Source organism: Curcuma longa, chromosome 20, assembly GCF_044706935.1.
Source record: "Curcuma longa cultivar G26 ecotype Majalengka, Jawa Barat chromosome 20, ITB_CL_G26_1.1, whole genome shotgun sequence".
Taxonomy (NCBI): Eukaryota; Viridiplantae; Streptophyta; class Magnoliopsida; order Zingiberales; family Zingiberaceae; genus Curcuma; species Curcuma longa.
Window position 1 is genome coordinate 2,802,839 of NC_133880.1, and position 19,807 is coordinate 2,822,645.

At 35.4% G+C, this 19,807-nt stretch overlaps 3 protein-coding genes across 5 annotated transcripts; 2 read left to right on the plus strand and 1 right to left on the minus strand.

Annotated features, from left to right (window-relative positions):
• Nucleotides 1–1,490: 1,490 nt before the first annotated feature.
• LOC141813469 (rRNA (cytosine-C(5))-methyltransferase NOP2C) lies at nt 1,491–11,183 on the plus strand. Of its 3 annotated transcripts, none has more exons than XM_074701438.1 (10): nt 1,491–1,733; nt 1,887–2,031; nt 2,946–3,036; nt 4,554–4,754; nt 4,823–5,070; nt 6,442–6,573; nt 7,627–7,694; nt 9,016–9,077; nt 10,785–10,923; nt 10,997–11,183. In XM_074701438.1, exons 1-9 carry the CDS (start codon nt 1,600–1,602, stop codon nt 10,916–10,918), a joined length of 1,215 nt encoding a protein of 404 aa, XP_074557539.1. In that variant the 5' UTR covers nt 1,491–1,599; the 3' UTR covers nt 10,919–10,923; nt 10,997–11,183. The 3 variants fall into 3 exon arrangements, with proteins under 3 accessions (XP_074557539.1, XP_074557541.1, XP_074557542.1); XM_074701440.1 differs by having other exon boundaries at nt 4,554–4,751; XM_074701441.1 differs by lacking the exons at nt 7,627–7,694; nt 10,997–11,183 and having other exon boundaries at nt 10,785–10,913.
• Nucleotides 11,184–12,018: 835 nt separating this feature from the next.
• On the plus strand, nt 12,019–14,999 carry LOC141813921 (OVARIAN TUMOR DOMAIN-containing deubiquitinating enzyme 5-like). Its single transcript, XM_074701930.1, has 2 exons — nt 12,019–12,216; nt 13,888–14,999. Exons 1-2 carry the CDS (start codon nt 12,131–12,133, stop codon nt 14,762–14,764), a joined length of 963 nt encoding a protein of 320 aa, XP_074558031.1. The 5' UTR covers nt 12,019–12,130; the 3' UTR covers nt 14,765–14,999.
• Nucleotides 15,000–15,323: 324 nt separating this feature from the next.
• Nucleotides 15,324–18,809, minus strand: LOC141813923 (sm-like protein LSM3B). Its single transcript, XM_074701931.1, has 3 exons — nt 18,665–18,809; nt 16,752–16,847; nt 15,324–15,604 (listed from the first exon to the last, which is right to left on the minus strand). Exons 1-3 carry the CDS (start codon nt 18,779–18,781, stop codon nt 15,524–15,526), a joined length of 294 nt encoding a protein of 97 aa, XP_074558032.1. The 5' UTR covers nt 18,782–18,809; the 3' UTR covers nt 15,324–15,523.
• Nucleotides 18,810–19,807: the final 998 nt, after the last annotated feature.

The window sequence follows — 19,807 nt, forward strand, 5'->3', positions numbered from 1 at the left end:
TGACCAAACATTTGATGATAAGTGTTTATTTCATTATCGTTAGCCATCCTTCATGGTGCAAAATAACTCATGGTGCCTCATCAACTTGATCTCTACAGTTTTGAGATATCATATTAGTAATCACGTTGAAAGATAGAATCATGAGCTCACTTCAGAGAAATCATTCAGGCAAGGCTCGACATCTCAGGCATTCAACTGAGGTTTGTGGCTAGCAAAGAAAATCTTATGCCATTTCATTGTAGTCATGGTTGTCTATTTCTAGTAAATATCGTTTGAAAAGTTTCAGAATCAATCTTTGTATTTGATATTTTCTGTTTTGTTTCCTTTAGGCAGCAAACATGTTACTCCACGACTTAGTATACTCTTGAAAATGCATTCTAAAGTGATCCTTCCACCATCTAAGTTCTAAGAATGAGTTGTGATACTCGAACTCAACAATTCGCCCTACTAGTATTAACATGAAACTTGTAAGGACATGAAATTGGAGTTCTACATTTTATAATGGGGTGTTTGTTTCCTCAGTTGAAATCAGCCAAAAGGATCTCTATTACCATGCATAAATTATTCAAAAATTGTGATAAATACCAAAAAAACATATGTATATTAACTTTATGTTTTTTATTAATTATTTAAATAAAATATGGTTAACATTATATGATAATATGTAGTATTTGCTAATTATTATATTATTAGTAATTTGATTTTACAGATATTTCATTTCATAGTTCATTATTAATTTGATATTGTCTATTAGATATGTATTAATGTGATAGGTATTATTTATCAATTATTGCAATATTTAATCTTTGTTGAGTCCAAATCTATCAACATCTTTGAATTATAACCAATTCAGGCAGATCAAATCTCAGGAATCATTAGTCATCAGAGTGTACAAGAGTGTACATCTTGGTTTCCTTCCAAACTATGTGAATTGAGATGGTGTGTCTCCTTATTTCTTATCTTTGTGCTGTTTGAGTTTGGAAAACTTGATCGAGTCGGTAATTCCTGAACGCTCAACTATAAGACTCGGTGTTGTCCTTCCTGACAAGCCTCAATGAATCTTTATTCTATGTTTTCCCCTTTTGGGGTATATTTTGTGAGTTTGAACAGTAAATGAAATATGTAACATAATAAATAAAAATATACTTTTCATGGAGAGAAAAAATAATTCAAAAAATATTATTTTTAGGTCAGAAGTAAATTTATTATTAAAAGAAGTCATGTCAAGCAATTAGTTCGGGCCTCTTTGTTTTCTCCCTTCGCCGTCGCTCGGCAACATCGTGGTCTCCTCCTTCGATCGTTTCAGTAATACGCTTCGATCTTTCTGTCATGCGAGTGTGACTAGGGTTTTTAGAGAAGCTGTGGGATTCCTCGTTTTAAGAAAGTGCTACTTCTTTGATTCGACTCGTATCTATTTTTTGGATGACTAATGCGATCGTTGACGATTTTTCAGTCGATTTCATGCATGAATTATAGAGTCGATTCATCCGAATGTTCTAAAAAAACTACGTTCTCAGGGTTTTAGGTGCTTTAGTGAGATCTGTTATCAGAATTTGGTAGGGTGAACTTGAAGCAGAAAGCTCAGTGGGTTCAAAAGAGATGCTTCCGTCCCTTTGTGACGAGCAGAAAGCTGGCACTTTACCTTTGCCGGATGCATTTCTTCATTTTCTAGAGGCAAATGGGCTGGACCCGTCCATTTATACCATGGCGGAGACTGTTCCGCGCTACATAAGGTAGAAGGAAGTAGATTTTTCTCGTGCTTGCAAGTTGTTTTTTGGTTACAGACTTTTTTTGTGTTCCTATGCCAAGATTTTTTCTAGGTCGTATACATTCGGTTATGAATTGTTTAAATTTTCTCATTGGCTCACTACTTGCTATATTCAAAGGGTAAAACCAGGATTTGAGTCCCAGCTTTTGGAGATAGAAGATGAACTCAATTGTAAGCTTGAGAAAATCACATGGCTTCCAGGTTTCTTTGCCATCCCACCTCAGATTCAAATTGCTGGCTCCGAGGCATACCAAGAAGGAAAGGTATGGTGAATACAAATTATGTTTATCCTAAAAAAACTTTGCTTCTTTTTTAGGTTGTGTCTGAGTGCCCATCCTTTATTCAGTTCCATCTTGGATGGCTTGTATGATTCCTTTATCTGATTTTGTAAGTCACACAACTTTTCCAAAGAGAAGTACAGATGTTGATTGAACAACAGTTCCTTTGTCATCAAAATTATTACTACAGTGTTGTTCAAAGTAAACTTCTCCTACGATCCTACATTGTTTCTATAGTTATTCCTAGACCATCTAAATATTTATTGGCCTCTGGCAGGATTTGAATAGATAAGATTAGCATGAGTTCGCTGTCCGTAAAGTATCTTAGGTTTGATGTCCCAGTTTCTATAACGAGTATCATACACAAATTTAGTCTGTCTAACAATATTTTGGACTGAGGTGGCTTTTTAAGTTCAACTTCTTTTTTTTGTTCTAAGTTCTGGTTTTGGAGTTCCCATGATTTCAGAATCTCCTTCCAATAAGTTAAACCTGTACAAGGTAACTGGAATTGGTGTTTCAGATGCATAGAAACGGCTTAAAGGTCAACAGTGTTATTGTATTTGTCTTGAAACAAAAGATGCTGCATATGTCCAAATTTTAACGAGCACAGGATCTTTATGCAGGAAGAGAGTATAACCAGCAGAGTACTTAAATTTAGAATATTTAAATGAGATTGGGGAACATAAATTTGAGGGGTGCTGGTGCCTGACTGCCTTAGGGTTAATAAAAAAAAAATTGGCTTCATTATATGTCCCAGTTAATGCATTCAGTTAAATATAATCTAGCTAAAAGGAATATCTTTATTACTATGTAGAAGGCATTAAAAATTTCTTAGTTATGCGATAGTTTAGTCAGAATCAAAATGCCTTTGCTTATCTAGAGTAGTAACTGCCATTCAGATCTATGGGATGGATGCAGCCTCTGGAGCTGCTGTTTCAGCTTTGAATATCTCACCAGGAGATCATGTTCTTGATCTGTGTGCAGCGCCAGGTACCTACATCTGATATACCTCTTTTAATCAGTCTCCCATTGAACTTCTTGCATTTGCTATACGGTAAAACAATTCTTAGCATAAAGGTTATAATTTTGAACATTCTGCTGCATCCATCTATGCACATTGCAAGTTATTAGATTCTATCAGTTAGCTAGTTTTATGTGGCACTTAGCCTGAAGAAGCCTGCTGTGCTGGTACAGTGTGTGTCTAACCGTAGAGGAAGCTAATTGTGTGGGAGAATCTGATAAATCAAACAAACCAAAAATCAACTATTTCCTGTGAATTTTCTTTTTGGGTCTGATAAGTTGGTTGGACTCAAGTATGGCCTGAGACAGATCCAATCCGTTCATCGTGTTAATTTTATGATTTTGACTGATATGAAACTTTGCTTAAATTCACAAACCTCCTAAAGTTTTGAGTCTCTTCAATCTTTGAATTTTGTCTTTCTTACTTGAAATTCAAGTCTCGTGTTTTCAATAAGCTTGGTCATTGGAACTAGGTTTGAGCACCACTTCAATTCATGTCCCATGATGGATAGGAGGTTTGGTGATTAACATAGGTTGTCTACTTGTCAGGGGCTTGGTCAACCTCATTTTCAGGTGAAAATGATTCCATCAGTTTGCCAACAAGGAAACCTCATCAAAACATGGGGATTCAACAGAAAGTTTATGCATGACCTTATATTAACGTGTGGTCATTGAGTGAGGAAGTTCCACCTGGTTCACATATGGATCACTGATTGCAAAGGATAGAACTACTTGACTAGGTATGCCTTGGTTATCTTCTTTGTCTTCTCTATCATTTTCTCTCTTCTCCTACCGTCTCTTCCTTCTTTGGTATTTCGGCTAGCCACTAAGACCTGACACCGGAAGGATATCTTAAACCTCGATCCATGGCATGTCTTATTCCACATTTGACTATACAATGCACTATTATTACTTTCTATAAATACAGCAAATTTAGGAATGTCAGGTACGTTAATTTTTCTCCAGAGAATTAACTCCAGCTGTTTTCAGTTGGCTCTTCAAGTTTCTTGAATCAGCATCTGACTTTGGACCCTGCCTAGGCCCATTTTTAGTGCATCCTTCTACTCATGTGGCATATTCTGTTGCAAGTGCTGCTAGCTAACTTCAGTAGGCATTATGATCCAGGAATAATCCCCTTGAAAGCCCTCATCTGACATCTGACCTTTGAATCCCATCACCGTCATGTCACTTGGTTCTCAGTTTTTGCATTCTAACAGGTTTTCCTCCAACAATTTTCAGAACTCAGATTCCACTAGTTATATTTGGAAGAAAAATTAAGACACCCCAGATGTTTATGTCGACATAGTAGACACTTTTTATTGGAAAATAAAACGATTTGAATTTTACTTGAACCAACTTAGTTAGACAATGTTGACAACCATTGATGGGTCTGCATTATCTGGTAACTGTGCTTTTTGCAGTGCTTCAGGTGTGTTTTTCCAAAATTAAGTGTGGCATCTTTTGCTCAATGTTTTGATTGATATTAGGTGCAAAGCTCTGCATGCTGGCAGAACTTCTTGGTAATTCTGGTTCGCTTACTGGTGTTGACATTGCTAGACAACGTCTGGCTGCTTGTCGTACAATGTTGCAGAAATATTCCTTAGGACATCGTTGCCGGCTCTTTGTTGCTGATGGAACATCATTTTCTCTTTTACCATTGAAGTCTTATCCTGAAACAAGACAATGTAGTAATACCCTTAACTTATTTATTTTTCTTTAGATTAGCTTGTTCACTGAGATTCATAAACTTGGACAGTTGGACATGATGGTAACTCCATAGGGATGTCTAGCAAGAACAACCCTGATATCTTTGCTGAGTGGACTGGCAAGAGATCATGGAGAGAGAGAAAGAAAACTATTAAGGCTGGAAATTTTGCCACTTCAAATCAAATTCAATCAACACCGGAACTGATTTTCTATGGTAGACATTCTGGTGTGATTGGATTACGTAGAACTGAGTTATTTCACACAGTAGATATGCCGTCAACTTCTGGCTATGACAAGGTATAATCCTGTTGCCTGTATTTTTTTTATCATCTTCATGTTACTTGGTGCATGTCAGTGCTCTTGTTTTCAGTTAATTATACTACTTGCCGGACCTTTTCACTGTATAATTAGCATTAATCGAACTTGATCATTTGTAAATTCAAAAAGAAATATATTGCAATTTAGCAAGTCCTCGTGATATGCAGAGTTTGCTATCCTGACTTGAATGCTAACCATTCAATTTGCTATCAGTTGTTTTCTGAAGGCATTACTGGAAAAGTTGTGAATTGGCCAAATAGCATAACAAGCATTGCAGCATCCATGGCTTATTGTTTTGTCTAGTTGCCATGGAGAGCTTTCTATTTAATTTTCTTAATAGGCAGGAATCATATACTGGTTTGGCACGAAACTATTGTAGAATTTATATATTAAGTAAATATATTGTTTGTTGTCAATCATGCTACATGATAGGTAACCTATCCCATTCTTTCTAGAAGGGGAATTATTGACTAAAAAAAATGTTTTCACGCCCCTCGAAAATTAATAATTGACCACAAAATAAAGGGCACACATCGAACACTGAAGAACTCACGAATGATGGATGACGAAGTGTGGGAGATGATGTATGGAGAAAGGGGGATGATTGCATGATGAGGGATAGTGTGTGAAGACTGAACAAGGAGTGATGGTAGGTCACATGGAGGAAGAGGAGACACTCGCCGGATAGGTTGCACGGATCAAATGATGTACAATACTTGTGTAGAGAACGACGAAGAGGAGGCACTGATGGATGGGATTACGCAAGGGAGAAAGAGGAGGCGGCTTTGATACCATGTTGAAGGAAAAAATTAGGATGCCTTCTTCTCAATAACCTTTGTAGCTCTCTCTACCTTCATATATTATTGGTAAATAAGGGATATTACAAATAATCTCTTACCTCTTGTATATTTAAAGGCAACTCCCTAACAAGTGCAAATAGAACTAGTGGTTTTACATACTACTTTTGTCATATCAATATACATTATTTTACAAAAACAGTCCACTGTTTTCTGTGTTCATTTTGAGTTTGTTTCCCCCAAGACTTTTTAGTAATCATTTTCTTGGTTTTGATGAAGATCAAGCTTCTTTTGTAAAATATATATATATATTATTCAATGGTATCAAAACTATGATAAATATTTGATTTACTTTTCCATTCAATTTCCAATTATTTTTTTGCCAACACAAATACTGGAAATAGGAATTTTTCACAAATCAAACATTTTAAAATTACCTTACTGAATTGCTGATGTTTATTAAATCTTGCCACTGTTCTTCGCATACAAAGTGTGCAAGTTTATTTTGATGATTAATCTTTACTTGTAGATTTTTGTTTGAATCTTTGTTTAGGTTCTTGTGGATGCAGAGTGCACACATGATGGATCCTTAAAACACATTCAAAAGTTTGAGAATTGGGGATGGGAAACATTAGAACGTCGTGTACTTGATGTGAAAAGAATAGACTCTCTGCACCACCTTCAGGTAACTATTGAACCACTGATTAACAGCTTGGTATATCTTGTATATTTCATCAAGTTTTTATTTATAAGATACATGTGATGTTTGCTTGTGAAAGTAAATATTAGTCCCTTTTCTAGCTTAGACCTTGGGACAAGGATTCAACCAAACAAACTTAACATGGTAATGAAAAGAGAACCCATAATTGAATTCTGACTATATCAACAGTTATACAGCATAAGCACCTTGTTAACTTCAGTTGGTCCACCTGTTAAGGATGCCCAGTTTAGTGTGTACTTCGCCCTTGGAATGTGCTGGGTACCATTGAGTATACTATAGCTTGGGCTTTTTTCTAAGTGATGCCATCAGACTTTAACGTGTTGGAATAGAGTTCCTTTGAATCTCATCATAACTCCATCATGTAAAAAGGTAACTCTCTGATTTGTTTGCAACACATGATGTCTATGACTATCATAAATTCTTTATACTCTATGTCAACATTTTTCATCTGTTGAATACTGCATGAGCAATCCAATATTAGCAACCCTTGGATACTTCCAAACTGCTTCACAGCAAAGTTTACATAAAACAATCCTTAGGCTGGATCTACCTTAATTAAAATTAGGAGTCATTTTGAGCATGGTTGACACTGACACTTGTTGGAGACTGAAGACAAGATCCATTCCATGATCATTCAAAGGAGCCTCCTTGTTTTGCTAAATAGAGTCTCAAGAAATTTCATTTTTCATGCTAAATTGAAATACAGTGATAATCCAAATTTAGCATGATTCTGCTTTCTTTTATATTATATCATCCTCTCTCCTAATTTCTCCCTCTGTTCAACTTTCAAAAGAAGGTATCAGTGGACATTGCTTTTGCTTTACTAACAGATGCTGTTTCCTAGTTGACTATGATATTGCATCTCACTGCTTATTAGTAAACACTGTGACTTGGTAAATGCAATTATAAATATAGTATGCCAGTGTTTTGTTTACCTGAAATCTATTATTCAATTGAGCTTTCCATGTATTTTTTATCCCAATGGAAACAATATCTAGTTGTTTCCTTCCCATGCAGCTGCAATTACTGACAAATGGTTTCAGATTACTAAGAGTTGGTGGAACATTAGTCTATAGCACTTGCAGGTGTGTTGTTGGATGCTAATTCTTGTTCGCCGTGGTGTGATGAGAAATATGTGTGTAGTTTAGTATTATTTTCTCTAGCCTCAACCATGAAATTGCCAACTGTATGTTTCTTGCTCAAGAGGAATTTATTTAGCCAGCTTTCTTTTCTTAAATAATTTTGCAATATATGTCATGGATGTGGATCTTTTTAAAGTTAATAAGTCTTAATTTGTTAGTATCAGAACCACAAATAATAGGTGTGTGCAAGTCATGCTGGACATAACATAAAAATGGATCCCTGGTCCACGGCAGGCATTATGAGACTTCACCTTTTTGGATTCCATGTCACTTAGATTTTGAGTGATCTAGCATGGTGTACGTGGGATGGTCTAGTCATTTTGTAATAATGTTCCATCTCTCTTTTGCAGTAGGCTTATGAATCATCCTTGATCAGAAAATCCTATTTTTAAGGCATTTGTGTAGCTCATCTTATTTTCAAAATGCGCCTTGATGAATTCACAATCATCACTATAATTGATTTACTCATATCTAATGTTTAAACTGCAAGCTATGCATCCTCCAGAAACTTTATTTAACTGTATGGTCAACACATAAGTAAACAAACACAGCATTAGTTTTGATCTAAAACAAAAATAAGATGATGCATGATAACTCATGCAACTTATGCAATATCTTTGGCTGGTGTTTAAATATGACTGTTCGGCATCTTAAAAATGCAATAATAAAAGCAATACTTGCTAAAAAAGTTAATATAGCATAGCATAGCAAATGTTGAATGTAAATGTATGGGTTAAAATGATATAAGATAGTATTATATCCGAGCAGTTTGTTTTACCTTTGCAGATGATAAAATAAAATAGATTAACAAAATATTGACATCATGAAAGATGAACAATATAATTAATTAACGAACCTAGTTGAATCAGTTAATTATAAAAAATATGTGGGACTTAGGAAGATCAAAGAATCTGCCTTACATGATTAAAAAAGATTTAAATGAGACACTGAAATGGCCTATGTATTCCTAATGATCAAAATGGCAAATAAGATCTATCGAGTGGAACCCAAATAGTTGAGACAACTCATTTATTCATCTGTAACCTATTTCATTTTCAGTAAACTTTTTCTGTCCTTTTCTGAGATAATTTTTCTGCTTCCATCAAACTAGAGAAAAAACAGTTGGTTATTGCCTACACTCAAAAAGTATATTTTCTTGGCTATGCTTAAACAAAGTTTATGTATTTACTCAATTGTTTTCATATAATACAATGTGTGGATTCTATTAATCTCATGGATATTGGATTACCTGTCATGCTTCCAGTTTAACAGTTGCCCAAAATGAGGACGTGGTGAAGCAATTCCTATTGAGAAATTCTTCAGCTGGTACTTAGTTGACATATTTATTATGTTTTCATATCTCAGTATTTCATAGTTTATTGCAATCTGCATTTAGTTTTATATTCAATTACTTGTAATATTTAGATCAAGATGAAGATTTAGTAGTACACGGCCTTTTATTCCTTGGAAATAGTACTCGCCATTATCTCATCATCAATCCTTGTTAGTTTTAAGTTCGAAGTCAGCTATATGAAAAATATTGAGATCTTTTAAATTAGTTCAATTACTTCCTCTGATGTTTTTTTAGATCTTCCTATACTAATCACCACTTCACCCATGATCGTTCAACTTATCTAACACTAAAAAAATAAAATTGTGTATTAATGACAAAAAGTTTTGTCACTAATAGACAATCTATTATATAATATACAAAGATTTATGATATAGTCATTTATAGTAGTTATGGTTAAAACCTTTATCTTTTTGTTGTGTAATTGTATATTTGTCATCTTTGAACATGTTTATATTTTCTCAACTTATCTTCTCTATTTTTCATGATTGGAGAAATTAGCAAATTTAGGTGCAGATATCCTAATGTTCCAAAGTTAAAATTCTCTTTATGCATTAGAAATTACAAAGAATTGTGAGAGTGAAGCATCATATAATCAAATGAGGCATAAAATAGATTCAGCATAGAGACTGAGTGGTACTGTATAATTAGCATTTCTAAAATGAGAAAGTTTACAGAATTGACTAGGTGGTAGAGCCATGGTAATACTGCCTCTATCTGGCTCTACCCAGTTTTTTCTACACTGTTAATACTGTTAATACTCAGTCTTCCAATTTAGGTGAACATCTCATGATTGTTGTGAGAATTAATGATCATTTTCACCACATCCTTTGGCCTATTTTGAGCAATCTTTTTTTTTTTTTGCCCCCGGGGCATAGGTGAGTTGGTTACGACGCAGCAGACTTGCAGAAGAGGGCAAGGGTTCGAATCCTGACGAAGCCAGACAATACCCTCCTGCGTCGTAACCAACTGCACTTTCTCGATTTACCTCCTCACAGATGGTCGTGGGGCCGACCGTGTGGGGCCGCTAAGGTGGCGGATCCACCTTTTGCAGAAGAGTCATCTTTTTTTATTTTCAAATATACAAAGTATGACTGGCACAATTATCAAATGTAGTAGATTTATATATGTTTGTCTAGCTAAGTTCTAACTAGTTACTAGCCAACATTTAAAATTGTTTTTCCCTTTGTAATTGTTATAATCTTGTCCTTGAGTATGAGAAAAGCCACTGTATCTACCTTCTTGGAAGCCAATACTTCAAGGGTTTCATCATGATTCATGGTATTTGCTTTGTACTTCACTTACGGTGTGTGCGCACAGTACCTGCAAATAGTCTTGTTTATAGTATGATTAGGATACATAAAAGATTGTAGTATAAGATGTACTTAGGAACTCAAGTGCTGAGCCAATTCCTTCAAGAGAGATGCCATGCATGTTTCGGTTTGTTCGTTACCCCTGAGCCTTAGAAGTCTATCAGGAGTGGCACTTTCTTCGAGCTCATTGCTTTGGCGATCACTCCTTGCCTCCTTACAAAGATTTACCTACAACTTCTACCCAAGGAGCTTTTTCTAGTGTGGTTCTTTTTAATGCTTCTTTTAGAATTTCCTTTTAGGTTTCAATTCTTATGTTAGGCCTTGAGTTTTCTCATTTTACTTCATTTACATCACTTCTGATCTTTGCAGAGCTGCAACATGTGGAACCCGCCGCCGACTGGCCCTGTAGAAGCGGCGGAATTCCGGGAACTTTGCGCTTCGACCCTAAGACATCCCAAACTAGTGGGCTTTTTATCGCAAAGTTCACTCGGTCGGCAAGTTAATTCAGGTTCACATTTTACCCAAAGTCACTCATGTGGTATCACACTGTCTTGGCTAAGTTAAGCTGCTGGCTTCTCCAGGTTCCAAGTGAATGCTCTCAACTGCTTGAAGTTAAACTGAATTAGAGCCATCTGTTCTTCAGTTGCAAAGCAGAGATTGTTATTTTAGTTAAGTTTATTTATTTTGTTTCAAAAAAAAATCCTATGAATATGTATTCTTTTGAGAGTGGCACAAAGTGAAAAGGGCAAAAATTTAAAGTGTTTTTTATTATCATTTTAGTCAAAAGGATATTTGGAGTAATTTTGACTAAAATTGAAAAAAGATATTTTGATATAATAATATTTTATATGTAATAATTTTGATTAATTAGGAATAATTTTATTGTATATTGGAGTAGTTTTGGTTAAAGTTGCTACTAGATTGTTGGAATAAAGATATTTTTAAGATAAAAAATAAAATATTATTTTAATATTTTTAAAAATTAAAATATCCTATCCATGATAATAACAAAAATAAAGGACGTTGTTCTTTTGAATTTTTTCCAAGAGAAAATATATTTTCGCTGGAAAGTGAAAGTAGGTATGGAAGCATTATTTGATTTATTTTGTAATTAAATGTATGAATGTTATTGTATAAAAATTCATAGGAGATAGACTAGCTATTCTTGTGAAAACCCATTTAATTTAGTTTAATTTCATGTTATATAATAAGGATGTATCACTTAGATTTTCAGCACAAAAATAAATTCAATATCACAATTGCATGATAAAAAAAATTCGACATATTATGTTTATTTATCATGATTTTATTCAAGAGAAATAATATTAATTTTTTAAAAAAAAATTGAACAATTCTGCTTACAATATTATTCATCCCATATATATATATATATATTAAAATTTAACAAACTAACTCTTACCGTTTCATGAACATTTTCACTAGAATAATTAATTTAACAACTATTTTTTTAATAATTTTAATTCTAATTCTAATTCAAGGCGTTGTGTGAACCTTTTATTCGATAAACAAATTTAATATTTTTTATACATGCAGAATGGCAAACCCTAGTCCGGGCCGCTCGCATCGCAGCCGTCGAAGTCGAAGTATTGTAGTCGCGCCGTCACCTCGACCCTTCTTGCCTTCCTCTCTCCTGCACCGCGCTCTGAGGAATCGTGCCGATCAGACTCTCTTCCTCTTCCAAGATCTCTGCCTCGATGATGGAGACGGCTGAAGAGGCGGAGGGAAGTGCTTCCAAGGAAGAACCACAGGAGACCCGCGAGGAGATGCTCTCGAGGCATCGGTAGTGACACTTAAAGCTCACGCTTTTATCTTCAAAATTCGCTCTTCTAGTCGCTGTATCTTTAATTTTCTTTTCTTTTTGTTGCCTTCGGATTTCTTGCATCGTGAGATCAGATATAGAATGTCGAAGAAAGACGATCTTCCTTATACTGATTCTCACTTGGTTGAGTCTGGCTATTGATGGTAGGATTATTAAGGAGTATAATCCTTATGCTAACATGAGTTATTGCAGTGTTATTCATTCAATCAGATCCAAAGTAAGTTCTCTGCCAATCCAAAAGGTCTAGGATTGATCTCTACTTTCTTAATCTTGTATGAATTTGAGATTGATCTCAGTCTATTGCATTCTCTGTCTTGGCATTTCCTACATACTAAGAAGCTGGTTTTAGAGTATTAGAATGTTAAAAAAATATTTAGTGAATAAAAATTGAATTTTTAACTACCTGGTGATGCCTCATGAACCTTGTATTGTACAGTGGAATTTTCCCCTTGATGATACCATGGAATTGTCACTTAGAAATAGTTGCTAACCATCCCTGTCCAATTTTTAAAACCAATTTCTGAGGGAAAAATCTGCATTCGCCAATTTGTTGTATTTTATATTTAGGAGGCATTAATGGTCACTTAGTCTCTTTTTTGGGATATTAGTGAAACTCAACTTCTGCTAATAAACATATTGTTATATAGTTGCAATCGTAACAGATGCTATATTATCTGGGTAAGGATGCATACAATGGACGTTCAACTGCACATACATCTATATATTTGGAACGGTAAAAGTTGGAAGAAATTGGATGGATTGAAGTCAATAAATAGGTGCAAAACTCAACTTCTGCTAATAAACATATTGTTATATAGTTACAATCATAACAGATGCTATATTATCTGGGTAAGGATGCATACAATGGGCGTGCAACTTCATATACATCTATATATTTGGAACGGTAAACGTTGGAAGAAATTGGATGGATTGAAGTCAATAAATAGGTGCGAACTGAAGCCCGGTTGACATAATCAAGCCGTGTGTATTCCAACTATTTGGGGTCAGCTATGTGAAACCTATCCTTTCATTGAGCTGATTGAATTCTATCAGTTTAGATAGGATGTGACTGGAAAAAGAAACAAATTTAGCTTCTCCTGTAACTAGAGGTTGGTTAAGAATAATTTTACATGGGAAAAGATACATAAACATGTAACTTGTAGTTATTTGTTGAACCTGGATAGGATTTAGGAATTAGGATCTCCAAACAAGTTCTTCTGAGTGGATTACAAAGTGGACGACTTCCAGATCTAGAAATCTAGATAAATATGATAAAGCACATTGGAACTTTATAAACTCATGATCCATTCTAGGTGTTTACATTTTGCAATAAGCATTTGCAGTTTCCATGGTGTTAGATTGTGTTTATTGAATTTGATGATACTCGTACCATTCATGGAGTTGCTCTGAGTGCAAATTTGAATCCATGATTGTTTCTTGAGTTTTATTGTTTTGATAACTTGTTTTCTTCTTCAAAGGGCTGTCTTTTTTTACATTTGTAAAATGTATCAGTTTCTATGGCGACGCATATCTTGCCACCAAAAACTCATATGGGAAAGTTAGTAATCCAATGTTTGATTTCACATTTTCCATTTCTTTGTTCATATCGATGTTTTATCTCTGTATTTACAGGCAAGAGATTGCCAAGCTCCATAACAAGGAAATGAATCTTAAGAAGGCTGCTGCTAAAGGAAGCAAAGCTGAGCAGAAAGCAAAAAAGAAGCAACTGGAAGAAGAGATATCTCGACTTCAAACTCAATTAAAAGCTAAACATGATCGAGAACTTGCAGCGTTGGGCCACAAGACAAGTGACAGTGCTGACAAAGACAATCTAGATATTTTGGTCAAGGCTATTGCTGGTGTTAATGTTGTCGCCCATGGCGACTTGGCCAAACCCAGCAAAGGAGCAAGGAGAAGAGAAAGAAGAGCACAAGAAGAAGCTGCAAGAGAGCAGAGGATACAGGAAGAGCAGAGCAACATGATTAGCGATCGGATGATTGAAAACGAGAAACTGGAGAGGAAGTTGGAGCCACTCGGTCTGACAATCAACGAGATAAAGCCGGATGGCCATTGTCTCTATCGAGCAGTTGAAAACCAGCTCTCACTCAACTTGGGCAGTACATCACCTTACAGTTTCCAGGAGCTTCGCAAAATGGCTGCCAATTACATGAGAAACCATGCGTTTGATTTTCTACCATTTTTCCTATCGGAGAGTAAAATTGAGGTAGATTCAGATAGCTCACTCTCGGAAAGATTCGAGAAGTACTGTGAAGAAGTTGAGTCAACAGCAGCTTGGGGAGGACAACTGGAGCTTGGTGCCCTTACACATTGTCTCAAGAAACATATCATCATATATTCCGGTTCTTTCCCAGATGTGGAGATGGGGAAAGAATACAAGTCTGAGAAGGGAAGTGGAGTCGGCAACACAAGCATAATGTTATCGTATCATCGACACGCTTACGGCCTCGGCGAGCACTACAATTCAGTGGTTCTGAACACAATGTGTTAACTTGGGCTTCCTTCTGTGCAAAGTACGTAATTATGATTGTCCTTGATGTACAAAGACCAACTTCGAGAGGTGATGTGATCTTGTGTGAGAGTAGTTTCCTCTAAGTAACATGGTGATTTTGAAGAAACAGGGTCATGTCATATGATCTGGGAATTGTGGTTTTCTTTTACAATATTCAGTGATGTGCATTGAGTTCTTACTCTGTGGTTGGTTTTGGTATAAAAAATGTTCATCATCATCGAGCTGTGTTTGCTGATCATCGCTAAACTGAGAGCTTTATGCCACAAATCACTTCTATGACGACTCTTCCTGCCAAGGAACATCTTACTGATATCCTTTTGAAGATCAAGTTGGACCGACATGCCGGTTGGGCAGCAAGGAATCAGCAAGTAATTTTGATTTGGTCCAAAATGATCTAGGGCCTATTGGATACCGTTTAGAATCATCTGTGAACAAATTCTGACCAAGTTGGCTTCTGGATGCAACCCATCAAGATTTGGTCGACATTTCAAGTGAAGAACTCGGTGACAACTGCACTGAGATAGCTTGTCGATAATCTGGCAACAAAGATGTACTTAAAAACATGAGAGTTGATATTCTTACACCAGCAAATTCAGATGTTTTCTAGTAGAATTGGAGAGGGGTTCAAATAGGGATCACAGCTTCAACCTCCCGTCTATTGATACATCAAATGGACATGAGACAATCTTAAATGAAGTAACAGATTGGTGCATCATCAAAGAATCCTTCGTCGGGCTGTCACGCTGTCCTCAAAGGTGGAGAAACTAAAATAACTCCATCACCCCGAACGAAAAGAAACGGAACAGTTCGCTTGGTGGTCTGTAAAAAGATAGAGGATGCACATAAAATTCTGAGGGAATCAACTTTCTTGAATGATATCTTAAGTTTCAAATAAAGAAACAAGAGATAAAGTAATTTAGTTTCGCAAAGCTCAAAATGCATAGTTTGAGTTTGGCAACATTGTATGGTTATTTGCGTGGGTGTCAAACAGAAGAAAAACATACACTATGTGAATGCAGAAGACCGACTTGACAAGTTTGTGCGGGAAGAATAAAAACTCTTTGATGATTGACATTGCACTCAATGAGTTTGGGAGGAATACTATCTATTTATTGTTGTTGTCGTACAGTCTAGAGGCATACCAGTGACACAAATTAAAAGTAGAACCCTTTTTTGGTTGTGATTCGTTTCTGAATTTAAGTTTATTTTTTCCCAATCCAGCAGTCACTGTTATGGTGTAGCATGCAAAAAAATTACAGAAAATTAGTTCATGTTATCAGTTCACTTATTATAACTTAAATATTTCTAGACACTGGATCATGTACACCAGCTTAGAATTTCATGAAAAGATGATGAAAATCCAAGGATATTAATTTTACTATATACGGTTCAGCTAATTCATCAGTTGCCCCTTATTATTCCCTTGCAAACGCTTCACTCTTAGCTTCACTAAGCAGCATAGCATGCCACTTGTATGCAGCACAGAGCATAGAGAAGTATCGTCTACCTAATCATCCTAATTCTCAACCCAAAAAGTCCACCAAAGTATCCCTTGACAGAGGGAGTGGCACTAACATGACCAAGCTCCTGTGGCCAAGGTAGAAGGGGGGCCTTGATAGTCAAAGATGGACCTAAAATCATTTTAGATATTCTGCAATGTCACATTTCTATTTTGCTTTCCTTGATGTTCCGAGGCATTTGCCATCATATAAAAGTCAATAATCTTCAACAAATCTTAGACCATATACTTTTTGGATATTAGTCTTAGTTTCCACAGTATATTATGAAAAACATGATGTCAGTAGACTCTTACTTTTCCAAAAACCATTTGTGCAATGCTAGGCATGTGTCATTTCATTATAATAAATATGAGTTAGAATCTGTAAATCAGATAACCTTGGCAATTAGTTTTGTTGGCACTATCGCATCATAGGATAATCATACCACAGTAGCAGGATCAGCTTACCCGAACTATTTCTTCATAGGTCTCATCGTCAATTTCCACAGTAGTTATGATCTCTTCGACATCTCCAAGAATCATGTTCAAATGCTGATCATAAGCCTGGAACAGAATGAATGTTTAAGAGGTGAGGATAAAAATAAAACAACCTTGTACAAGTATACAATCAAAATGCTGCAAGAGGGAAAAAACAAGGTCTGTGATATCACATATTTCTCTCCCTACTATGATACCCAACTACAAATAATACTAAGCACATAACCACATCTTTGATAAAGAACTACCTTAAAACCAATGTGAATTACGCAAGAAAGTTGAATGCTACGTACAATAGGGTAAGAAGATATGACAAATATATCATCGTAGGATGCATCAAGGGTTAATGGAATTTACTCCTAGGATAGTAAGTAATCAGAGATATGTTAATTCATATAAACTTGTACATATATCAATCTACATTGAAACACACTGAATGACTCCTTTCTTGCATTTCTAAATTCTAAACATACACTTCATATACTCACTGGATCACTTGCAGAGTTGTAGAATTAGCTTCTACTTGCAAACTCTGGGGTTTAAGAGTTTTTCTCCAATTCCCACATGAATTAGTATTAACTAAATTAGACCCAATTAATATAGCATCACTAGCAAACTTAAAAGTTTGTCCTGAATAACCTAGGAAATATATCCATCAATAAAGTGAAAAGTAGAGGACATGATGTGAACTAGATTGATAATTATAATTAATTGGAACTAACCAGACACTGCTCTTGTGCTCCCATATCTTATCTATAGCAACAAATGGCAAATTGACAACAATACAATACATTTTTTTTATTGCATAACAGTTACTTATAGTATCTAGATATTAGTTGAATAGGTAGACTTCAGTTTTAGCATAATAAAAAGTCAAGTTTAAGCTCTATTTGATTTCCGATTCAACATGCCCATCAAATCCACCCAGACTTACAACCATCGAACCCATCAAGTCCATGCAGCACATTCAACTTGTCTGGTGTCTGATCTACCCTGCCCACCCTAACAATTTGACTTGCCTGATCTGCCTTGCCCTCTCAGCCCTTTCGCCTCCCAAGCTCGTAAGTTCATCGGACCTGCCAGGCCGATCAAGTCCACCTAATTCATTCCGCCCACCCGTTTTGTTTATTTCTATTTAGATTGAAATGATAAGTGATATTATATTTAGTAGTGGCAGAATGAGGCATTCAATCTCTTAAACTATGGAATGGGAGGAATGTAATGGCTCAGCCGTTGGAATGGTGCATTTGATCCACTTGTCCATCAAAGATTAGAATAAAATTATAAGTGGAATAGGCCATTTTCATTCCACTCCTTTCCACCCTACCACATATGACCCTTAGAGCTTAACATAGAGACATACAGAGACGATAAAATATTCAGGATCATAGAATTACATACCCACATCAGCCAAAGTAAATTACTAAGGACTCCGATGCACAAGACAGATATCATTTGACCATATGTAAAGCATAGCAATCTAAAAAAAAATTGCTTCCTAAGTAGAATGTTATGTAACATAGCCTACACCGAGGAGATTACATAAAGTCACAAGCAAACTTCTTAAACCTCGGGAAAAAAACATTGCCACCATGATTTACCACACGATAACCATCATATGATTCCCAAACACGAACGCTTATCTATCCAAGATTTTCGTGAAAAGATTATCAAAAAAACATCTTTTCTAAAACAAACCCTAGATAGTAGCTACCAAAAGCAGTCATGTAATCGGTAAAGCATGCATTCCAAACCAATGAATCGAACAACAGACATCAAAAACAAATGGAAAACTAATCAAGCCGAAGAATTCGATAAAAAAATATATATTTTTTTAAAAAAAACAGTGGGGGAAGAAAAGCCTGAAATTTTTGCTCGCGTACGTGAAGCTTTCCTCGGAGCTCTCGGTCGGAGCGGAGCTTGACGTAGATGCGTTCGTCAAGGCTGAGCCTTATGAGATCGAGAGGCTCTTTCACCGTGCTCTCCTCTTCGCTCGCCATCGAATGCTCTCCCCCCACAAAGCCCTATTTCTTCCTCCTCGCCGACTTTCGTAGGGACGCGCAAAATAAAAAGGACCGAGCCCAAGAACCCTCGCGGATCCAGACACGGCCCACCCAATTAGATTTTACAGCCCAATATATTCTAAATAAATATTAAAATTGCTAAAAACAAACCTAAAATATATTGTCTAACACCTACAATCATAGTAACTAGTAAATTCCAATTTGGCCCAGTGTTGTGATGCGATGGCAAAAAAATAGGACGGACTCTTTAAATAATGAGAGTTTAAACCTCATCGAGAGCATATTATAATTGGAGAGTTTGAAAAACTTATAATATTGATAGTATATCTCATATGCCCTTCCTAATTTATATATTGATGATAAAAAGTTGGATATCTAGATTAAAAAGAAAAAAATAAATTCTAATTTTTAAACAAAGTTATTTTTAGGAACAAATATCCAAGTATTCAAACAATTTATCTAGAGGAACATTGTTATTTAAGATTTAAATAATAATAATAATAATAATAATGGAGGGAAAATATATAATAACGGCTATCTATGAAATCTATGGCTATCAAATACATTATATTATCTTATTTTTTATACATAAAAAAGAATTATTAATATTGTTTTCTTTTACTATTTTTGAATATGAGTTCACTTTATCCTTGGTTTGCCTAAATTCAAAGGCGTTCCTTTAGAATAATGTGATTCAAACTCTAATTTTTTTATATCTTCTTTCGAGAGTTCTCACAACATTTGACCTATGTTTGTTTAGTTATTATCTATATATGACTTTCATTATAAGGCTAGCTGTAGTTGTATCGTCACCTTTTTATCCATCTTCATCTTTATTTCCTTAGCCATTCTTCAATGAAATTGTTGTGCAAATTTCAATGTTTAAAGTGTCCGATCACTTTATATTTCTCGAATTTATTCTAATAGTCGATGAAAATTTTTCATTCTGCTTAATACTATATCAGATCGCTAGACATCTATCTCAAATTCATTGTTCATTCA